The following is a 10,678-nucleotide window of genomic DNA, read 5'->3' on the forward strand; positions in this document are numbered from 1 at the left end:
AACCTCCGGCTTCCATCGCGGACGATCTTCGGGCGGTTCGCGGATCTTGTAGGCCTGGAGCGAGAGTCCTCAGACGGGCTCGAGAAGACCCAAGCACTGCAGAATCCCGAAACCAATGATGTGCGGCGGGACACGCGTTAAACTGACGAACTTCCAACACTTGAACTAACTTTTAAACAGTGCTGCTAAGCATTTTAAATCAAAAAGACAACCGCCTTCCTCCAGGCTTTCCGGCGTAAACTTTTGCGCACCCGTTTGCTGATATTGGGAACATTTTAACGTCGGAGGAGGACGTTTTCTTTCTTCACTTCATTGAGAGAAAGAGAGCGATGATTGTGTTAAGCGTTCATGGAGTGTAATGGAAGAGAGGAACCTTTCCACAGAAGAAAAGTTATTCTGAGCTTTAACTGTTGGGAATATTCATTTAAACCATACAGTGTAAACTCGTGCTGAAATGAACTAATGAGAAAAAATCCCCACAGTGAAAAGAAAACAGTTGACCCTCCTCCTCCTCCTCTGGGCGTTAGAGGTGATTTTGGGTGGATGGTGATATTTGAAGGTGAAGTAGTAAATCGCGGAGTCCGTCCCTCATTTCCATATCAGTTGTGCCCACTGGAGCTCTGCCAATCCGAAGTATCATTCACTATCATAATGATACATCCGCATAACAGCAGATCAAATCCCTTATTTTGCCGCTTGACTTTTTGAGAAGATTTTTTTTTTCTTTCTGCGGATCTCTGCTGATGTGTGTGAATAAGGAAGAATGTCCCGTCGGAAGCAGGCGAAACCTCAGCAGCTGAGATCGGACGAGGACCCTTCACTTCTGGAGCTGCTTCCTGAGCACGGTGAGCGCGCGCGGGCTGCTGTGTTAAATCAGCGCAAACTCTTCCCAACTCTGAGGTAGTGCTGTGCGATTATTGCATTTAACGCGAGGAAGTGCGCTTTACTTAAATTGCTTCATTTTTGTCGCTTTTCGTATCTACGACAAGCCCACGTGCGACTTGATTTTGACAGCCTTCTGATCTTTTTGACATTATATTTTAAGTGCTTCAGTTAAATTTTCAGTAGTGCAGACATCGATAGATATAAATTACTGAAAATGTTTAGACTGTTTTTCTTAAATGTGACGCTTGTGATTTAGTAACATACACAGCAAACGGGGATTTGGAGATTTATACGAAACTCTTCAAATATGAGCTAATATACAACATGAGAATTAATTCGCAATGCAGCGATTATATAGTTCAAATCGACAGATTCACCTATAAACCTTCATTTATCATTTGCATTGGTGTAAATATACAGAAACGTCTCAAAATAAGTTTTGTTAAACATTTAAAAGAACTGCTTCTCAAAGACTTTTTTAAATTAAAACAAATGCGCATATTTTGTCATTTAATTTTCTTCTCCTTCTCCTTCATCTCAACTTGACAGTTCGCTTTTTATCTTTACTAAATCCCTGTCAAAAAAGAAAGAAATGTGGCAAATGCATGTTTGCAGAAAAAATACGTCTTGTCTCTGGGTGTTTAACACGTAATTGTCGTGCCAACAACAAAAAATCTCATTTGTAAGACGATGGCACACACTGCTTTAATTCATGATATTGCAGTAATTAATTAAAACAATTCGCTCCCCTACGTGTTTATATTTTCTAAAAAAAAATTGTATTTTTTGCATTAATAATAATAATAATAATAATAATAATGCAATGTTTTTTAAAATACAATAAGTGAATGTAAAAACCTTCCTCATATCATTGTTATTCGTATTGCAACATTTCTTGTAGTTTACACACATCTGCTGCTTTATTGTATTTAATTTATTACTAAATTATTCACATTTTACCACCAAATCATGTGAAAAAAAATCATTGTTTTTTATGAGGATGTTAATGTATGAGTTGTTCTTATTAGAGTTTTATGTGATTAATACGTCATTATTTCCTGTTACATGTTCTACTCTGTGGCGTCAGAAGTCACTGTTTTTCATTCTCTATCTTTATTTGTCTTTAATCTATAAATCTCTAATCAAAATGCATGTCAAAATTAAAGCACCTCATGACTCAACAACCTCTTGACTAAGTTTGAAGTAGTAAACAAGCAGAAAGCATTATGTCTGATAGCACAGCAGCAATTCATATCAAAATGTTTCTTTAAATAATAATAAATTAATAGAGAACAATAGAGTAAATATGTATGTAATCATATAAAACTCATACATATGTTTTAAGTACACATTTGCCAGTCTTGCAACATGCGCATCATACACTACAAATCACAGCAATTCAAAAATCCCAACCCTAGGTGTGTGTATATATATATATATATATATATATAGAGAGAGAGAGAGAGAGAGAGAGAGAGAGAGAGAAATAACGAGAAATGAAAATTGAAAATTTAAGGACAAATTAAAGTGTAACATATTCAAACATCGACTCATATTTCAGTTTCCGGCAGCACACTGTTGATGTATGATCAGGATTCTACTGCATTTGAATAGCAACAGAAGTATTGATTGTTTCCCCATTACAGTAATCTAATGACACGATCGGTCACGCTGCGAGGATTTAACCGTATGGTCTGACTAAGGTCTAAATGTCCAGTACACCAGCGTCTTATACTTCACATCTCAGTGAAACGTTTTCCAGTGAGAATGTTTGAGTAACTTTGTCCTTTTCTTTAATGAGTCTCTTTAGTCATGTCCTCTGTTTCTCTCTGCACAAGTCTTTAAATGCTCGTTTTCATTCTCTTTTGTTTGCCTGGCTTTTGAACAAACTCTTTTGTGTGGGAACTCAATGGTGTGCCAACAAGAAACAGTCATTGTCCCCCCAGCAGTCCGTCCTGACCAGCACTCTATTCGTCCCAGAGGAGCTGCTTCAAAGAGCTGTGATACTGCATGCACTTAACCTTTGGCTGTGTGGCACCATCATGGGTGGCCAATAGATGTCGAGCTTTAAATGCAATTTGTACAGATGTTCCTTTGACCTGAGAAAAGTGGCTTACATATGTCCTATGATGTATTAATTATGATAATTATGATCTTTTATCTCCACACAATCGAAGAGCTCCTTTCAAACTCTTTGTCCTGTTGTGTTCGTCTAACACGGTTAAGAACAAAATATAAAACAACAATTTTTTTTTTCCTGCTGATATTTACTATAATTTTTTGATTTAATATTTAACATCTCACGGACAGTCTCATAATTAATTATGCCTGAATTCTCTGTGTTTCTGATTCATGCATATGCCGCGGAGTTCATATTTTTTGACAGCTTTGTAAAACGTGAAAATGTGCAGTCGTTACGTCAAGGAACAGTTCTTTATGTAATGTATAGTCTAGTTTGTTCAGTCATACTAAATTATATTTTTTAATTGGAATAAAACCATTTAATTTAGACAGTTCTCGTAAAACATTTTTACAGTGTAGGGATTTTATTATTCATTTAGATCTTTTCAATGCAGAAAATGTAATTGTTTCTCCATTTTTTAATGCTTAATATTGCATATTGTTATGGCAGAGGTGTTTAGCTAAATATTCTGGTTTAACCAGTCTTTTAATTCCAGACCAGCTCTCAGAACGGCCAATCAGCATCATGGTGTCATTAAATCTGGTGTCAGGGCACATGCACACATTGGTAATATTTGGGCTGCACATCTGCAAGCAGTGACAAAAGCTCAGGTGTTATGAAGGATATATACGTAGAGTCCTTACTGTGCTATTAGAGCAAAGCTTGGAAAATCTCTGGATGTGTCTCATTCATGCTCTCTCATTCTCATTCATGTGTTCTTCTGGCACTGGTGTTTTCATCACTGGGAGTGAACATGGCATTAGCACTGAACAAGATTAATATTAGAAATTCACACATTTTATTTAAAGTAAGAGTAAGCAAACGCTGTAGGTTGGCACTAGTGCATTCTATACACTGTATGTGTGTGTGTGTGTGTGTGTGTGTGTGTGCTAGTGTATGAAAATACTTTCAGCCATTTTGGCTTATCACAAAAATATCACAGTTTAAAAACGTAAAATAGTAAAAAGTAGTCAATTAGTTGCATTTAATGCATTTGTGAATTTAGGAATTTTACTTGTTTGTACGATATAGATCATATATTTTTATGAGAAAATTAATTTCGAAATGGCGAAGAATGAGAAGTGTGTTTACTCCATATGTCTTTTTAACACTAAATATCATAAATACTTTAAGTGGTATAATATAACAGATTATAATATAGTATATTTTAGATTATATAATCTGTTTTCAGTTCATATCAACATTTACTCATTGTACAGGAAATTCTGTATAATTTCAGTGTATATTCTACAGTATATCAGTCTGTATTGTATATAGGAAATAATTATAGAAAATAATACTTTTTAGTTTGTCTTTGAAATAGACAGTAAATGAATGTCATAGTTATACTATTCTCTCTTAAATTAAAAAAAAAAAGCATTACTAATTAATTTTATTCCAGTCACTACCGACATGAGGAAATAAATCTTCCCCTCCTCCTCCTCTTTCTTCTTCTTCTTCTTCTTCTTCTTCTTATTATTATTATTGTTGGGTTTAAATTATCATAATTTCTGTGTTGTTTCTAAAACATTTGGTGTTATATGTATTCTTTGATTCCGTTTTCAGAGTTTTCAGAATAATGTAAGAAATTATTTATTCTTGCTTTTATAAAAATATGAGTCCATATTACAGTAGAACATACAGTATAATTTATCTGCAAAACATTATCAACCATCGGGTGCATTAAAATAACGAAATAAAAGGAAAAAGCATTTTTTATTCCCCAAGTTCTAATCACAATCTAGACGTGTTTAATGCAGCTTATGAAGTTAATTCTTCACAGTTGTCTGCGTAACATAATTACCAAAATTTCAGACCCAATCCAAACTCCAAACTTTGCAGTCAAGCACTATTACCAGATAATTACCGTAAAGCATGTGACACATACAAACACAAAAAATATTCTGGCATTGAATTAATTTGTACAGATTAAAATCTCAGAGAAATGTATGATTTAAACAGTTCAGATATGATCAGATATGAATTAGGGCTGCTATGATACATGTCAACCGTACAGAACATGCATTTACTTCAACTCCTGTAGTCTGTCAGGAGACATCTATTGTGTAGGCACATTGTGACAGTATTTCTAAAGGCACTGATGACGCATCTGACAGCACCAATGAAGAGACAGAAATTTGAGGTTTCATGTTTGCAGTAGGGAAGAGCTGAATTGTACAGATAAAGTGGCCTTGACTTGCATGAAAACATTGGAAAGCAATGAATCCATATTTGATTGGCAATATCCAGTACTGATAGGCCCCTAATTAGATAGATTGCACAAAGAGAATTGTTTGCTGGCTATACAGGGAAGTGTGGAATTACCAAAATTGCTTGCTAAGGTGGAAACAAAATTCTTGAGGAAGGGCAAAATTGATCTGATTTGTGCAAATGAATAAAAAAAGTTTCATTTATTCATTTATTTTTGCACTTCAATTTCCTCTTCCCCTCAGTCTCAGGTGAAGGAGTGGATGATTCAGACAGTGGAAATGAGAGCCGCAGTGGGAGTGAAGAGACCCATGTGTGTGAAAAGTGTTGTGCTGAGTTCTTTAAGTGGTCAGATTTCTGTGAACATCTGAAGACCTGTACCAAGAATCCACTTGTGTTAATTATCAGTGACAATGAGGTGACTTCAGAGCCAGCACAAGACTACCTACCTGAGCCATCACCTGTGCCCAGCTGCAGCAGCGAGCCGGCAGAGAGCGAGGATGCTGTAGAGGGAAGCCACATGCCCACTGAAGGTGATGAAGGAGCAGAGATGATGCTGGATCCAGGTGCTGTCCTGGAGAAAGAAGATGAACCCATGGAAGTGGAACTGTCTCCTGAGAAACCCATCGATTCTGAAGATCAAGTTTCACTGGCAGAGCCAGACATAAGCCTACCTCAACTTGAGGATCACAAGCAGTCTTCTGGGGCGGGGTACTCTATACCCAGCACTAATGTCACACTGGAAACACTGCATGGGACCCGTGTGGCTGTGGCCCAGTTCTCTCAGGGTGCCCGTGGAGCACTAGCTGGTGAGGTGTCGACTATGGCCATTCCTATGATCTTGGACCAGCTCATGGCCTTGCAGCAACAACAGCTCCATCAGCTTCAATTGATAGAGCAGATTCGGAGCCAGGTGGCGCTAATAAACAAACAGGCCCCCACACAGACAGCTGTCAATCATCAAGTAGACCACAGCATGAATGCTGCCTTACAAGTAACCTCATCCTCCAGCTTACCCACTATGCCTGGGCAGCTTCATCTCCGTGGCTTTATTACACCCCCTGTGCATCAGCTTCCTATCAAGGGGCCCTCCAATTTAAACGGACAGGTCTCAGCCTCGTTATCTTCAGCTCTGGAGGTAGCCTGTTCTAATGTCCCTCAGACGGGTGGCCAACTGGTGAGTTCTGGGACGAAAAGCAATATCACAATGAATTCCTTGTATCCATCAACCAGTAATGTTGTTCCCTCTCAGATGCCACCATGCTCAGTGGCGATTAGCAGCAGCAGCTGCACCAGTAGTAGCACAGGAACTGGGGGTGAAGTAAGCTGTTGTATTTCACTTCCAAGGAACACACCTAGTCCTTTAACACTGACTCATGGAAGATTGCTAACATCCCCCTCCAGCCTTCCCCTTGTACCTCACAGCTCACCCAACAGTGTTATCTTTCCTAATCCTCTAGCCAGTATTGCAGCAACAACAAATGCTCTTGATCCTCTTTCCGCCCTGATGAAGCACCGCAAAGGAAAGCCCCCAAATGTCTCTGTGTTTGACACCAAAACCAGTTCAGAAGATCCCTTCTTCAAACACAAGTGCAGATTTTGTGCCAAGGTGTTTGGAAGTGACAGTGCCCTGCAAATTCACCTTCGTTCCCATACTGGTGAAAGGCCTTTCAAATGCAACATCTGTGGTAATCGCTTCTCCACAAAGGGTAACTTGAAGGTTCATTTTCAGAGACACAAAGAAAAGTATCCTCACATCCAAATGAACCCATATCCTGTTCCTGAGTATCTAGACAACGTTCCAACCAGCTCAGGTATACCGTACGGGATGTCCTTGCCCCCGGAAAAACCTGTTACCACATGGCTGGACAGCAAACCTGTTTTGTCTACAATCCCGACATCAGTAGCACTGCAGCTCCCTCCAACTATACCCAGTATTATAGGAAACTATGGGGATTCAAGTAGTTTCACCCCTTTAAGTAGGTCACCTCAAAGGCCATCGCCGCCGTCAAGTGAGTGTACATCTTTGTCTCCTAATCACCTCATTGCTGAGGTCAGTATTGCACAAATTTCCAGTTCACCACAACCTAATGTGGCGAGTGACACACCACCAGTTCTCAAACCTGAAGCCTTTCATCTACCACCCAACTCCACCACCAGGCCTGGAGAAACCAGCATATCGATTACTTCCATACCCCAGGTGACTTCTACAACCACAGTTACAACCACAGCTTGCACCAGAACACAGATCACCGACTCAACGAATACTCCGTCTGCCGTCTCTCATCCCTCCCTACAAATGGTGTCCAGTCAGTTTAAGCCCAAGTTTCCTTTTGGCGGCCTCCTGGACTCTATGCAAACATCAGAGACCTCAAAACTACAGCAACTGGTGGAAAATATTGATAAGAAGATGACAGACCCCAACCAATGTGTTATCTGTCATCGTGTGCTCAGTTGTCAGAGTGCCCTGAAGATGCACTATCGCATCCATACAGGAGAAAGACCCTTTAAATGTAAAATATGTGGTCGTGCTTTCACAACCAAGGGTAATTTGAAAACACACTTTGGGGTTCACAGATCAAAGCCCCCTCTCCGGGTACAGCACTCTTGTCCCATATGCCAGAAAAAGTTTACTAATGCTGTCGTTTTGCAGCAACACATCCGCATGCATATGGGTGGACAGATTCCTAACACACCCCTGCCTGAGAGTTTTCAGGACATGGACACAGATCTCTCCTTTGATGAAAAGAGCTTAGATACCATGAGCAACTACGATGATGAGCTAATTGATGAGATGGACCAAGCAACAGAAGATGAAACAGGTCTTAAAGAAGGGAATGTGGACTCACCCAAACACCTCCTTTTATACTCAGAGATGTCTCCAAGCACGTCACCCCCCACCTCTCTTATCTCTAGCATTGTTGCTTTGGAGAATGAAATGAAGCTGACTGACCCAACAGTTAACGTAACCCATTCCTTCAGCCTAAAGCCTCCAGAAAATGGGAGTGAAATTGATGGGGAAAATGGAGACATGTTTAAGAATGACTCATCATCCACTGTAGAAGACTTGGAGAACCACAGTGTTGGGAGTCCTGCACAGTCTGAATCATCTGGTTCTATGCAGGCGCTGTCTCCTGCCTACAGCCAGTCAGAGAGTCATCGCTCCAAGTCTCCTTCTCAGGCAAACAGCGGCAGCAAGGACGAGGCTCTGCATTCCTCTTCAGTGAGTGCAACAGTGAAGTCTGAACAGTCAGACACCCCTTCTCCTGGATCAGAAAACACAGGCGCATTAGATCTCACTGCCACACAGCCGAACAGGTCATTTGTCAAAGACGAGAATCACTTCAGTCTGCTGTTCCTGGGAAGAGACAGAGGTAGTCATGTATTTAATTGTAGACAGAGATAGTAAAGAAATGTGTGTGTGTGTGTGTGTGAGAATATATATTTACACACACACACACACACACACACACATTATAAATACACAATTACAAATGACTGACAAACATTTATTTATTTAACATATTTAACTAACTACTATTCTCCTAGTTATACATGTTGTGACTACAACTATATACATTAAATCAAATAAAGGTAAATAACTGAAACATTTTCCTTTAATTTGTGTTTTTTTTTTTTGTTTTTTTTTTTAGGTTTAAACACTCCCAGTATTATGAGCTCAGAATCAAGCACAGTAAAGTATGAGAATGGACACAGTAAACCACCGGCCTTGTGTGAGGGGCCCCACTTACCAGTTGGCCCCCAGGTACCTATCGCAACCTCTCAGACAACAATAAGCCCCAACCTCACTCCAATGCTGGCACCGCCCCCACCTCGGCGGACCCCCAAACAGCATAACTGCCACTCCTGTGGGAAGAATTTTTCTTCAGCCAGCGCTCTTCAGATCCACGAGCGCACTCACACAGGAGAAAAACCCTTCGGCTGCTCCATCTGTGGCAGAGCCTTCACCACAAAGGGAAATCTGAAGGTATGGGTCAAATATATTTAGCCTATTTGTGTATTTTGGCTTATATTTATGCTTATGTATATTATATGCAAATGATATCATTTTTTAAACAATCAATTTACAAATGTAGTATTTAACAAATATACAAAAAAAAAAATCTAATAAATAAACCCAACAAACAAACAAACTTTACCTATTTATGAGCCATGCAGATTACAGTGATACCCATTTTGCCATGGTCCACCATATTGCCTGTGCACCTTTTGAAATTAAACTGAAAACATTTTTTTAACTCCTCCCACAGCGCTAATCGGATCTTCACCAAAAAAAAAAAAAAAAAAAATTAAAAGCAACAATTTTGCATATTGACATGAAAGTTTGCATGTGCCCTGACAATACCATATTGATTTGGTGGTGCTACTGCACATATTTCTCAAAAGTTATAAAGAACTGTTTTACATTATAAGAAGTTTTTGTAATGGCTTTGAAATCTTCATCGGGGATGCTATGGTTCTTAATATTTACTCTTAACAGATCTGCCTCTAATGTGCTTGGCCCTGTAATTGCTGCCTGCTGCTATATTTTAACTGGTTACTAACTTCAAATGAGACTAAGCTTACAATATAGACATACATTACAAAAACATTCATAACCACATCGGAAATGCATATGTATAAGGATTATGATGTCTTTTTTTTTGCGATTCATATAAACTGAAGCAGCATTCTCACTTCAGGTCCACATGGGAACCCACATGTGGAACAATGCCCCGGCCCGGCGGGGAAGACGACTCTCCGTGGAGAACCCGATGGCTCTTCTAGGGGGAGATGCCATAAAATTCAGCGAGATGTTTCAGAAAGATCTTGCAGCTCGAGCAATCAACGTAGACCCAGGCTTCTGGAATCAGTATGCTGTAGCCATCACCAATGGACTGGCAATGAAAAACAATGAGATCTCTGTCATTCAGAACGGAGGCATTCCTTCGATTCCCATTAGTCTGAGTGGCGGTGGCATTCCCGCTGTAGGAGGAATGTCCGGAGGGATAGAGAGGTCTCACACTGGGAGCAGCCCTCCAGTGACCGCACTTGAGAAGACTAACCTGGAAGTGGGAACTGGACACCCCTTCTCCAGATTCAGGGAAAAGGACAAAGAAATTGGGATTAATTGATGACTTGCGTTTAGAAAACGATACAGACAAAAAGATTGAAAAAGTAACACTTAATCCAGTTTGAGTTATGTATTATATTGTACAAATGAAGTCTGATATGCTGTTTAGATTTGGAGCTCTAGTATTTAGTGTTCTTCAGTCCTACTGTACATTAATTCATACAAAGAAAACGTGTGTCTCGTTTGAAAAACGTTTGTCTTGAAAGGTTTGCATGGTACTTACTGGTTTCTATCAGTATGTTTCTTCATAGTATGACGCTCTGACATGT

General features: G+C 39.6%; 1 protein-coding gene across 1 annotated transcript; it reads left to right on the top strand.

The window, feature by feature from the left end:
- Positions 1-763: 763 nt before the first annotated feature.
- On the top strand, positions 764-10,410 carry sall3a (spalt-like transcription factor 3a). The gene is made up of 4 exons (XM_067391466.1): positions 764-845; positions 5,521-8,649; positions 8,929-9,263; positions 9,979-10,410. Exons 1-4 carry the CDS (start codon positions 764-766, stop codon positions 10,408-10,410), a joined length of 3,978 nt encoding a protein of 1,325 aa, XP_067247567.1.
- The last annotated feature ends 268 nt before the right edge of the window (positions 10,411-10,678 follow it).

Source organism: Chanodichthys erythropterus, chromosome 2 (genome assembly GCF_024489055.1).
Source record: "Chanodichthys erythropterus isolate Z2021 chromosome 2, ASM2448905v1, whole genome shotgun sequence".
NCBI lineage: Eukaryota > Metazoa > Chordata > Actinopteri > Cypriniformes > Xenocyprididae > Chanodichthys > Chanodichthys erythropterus.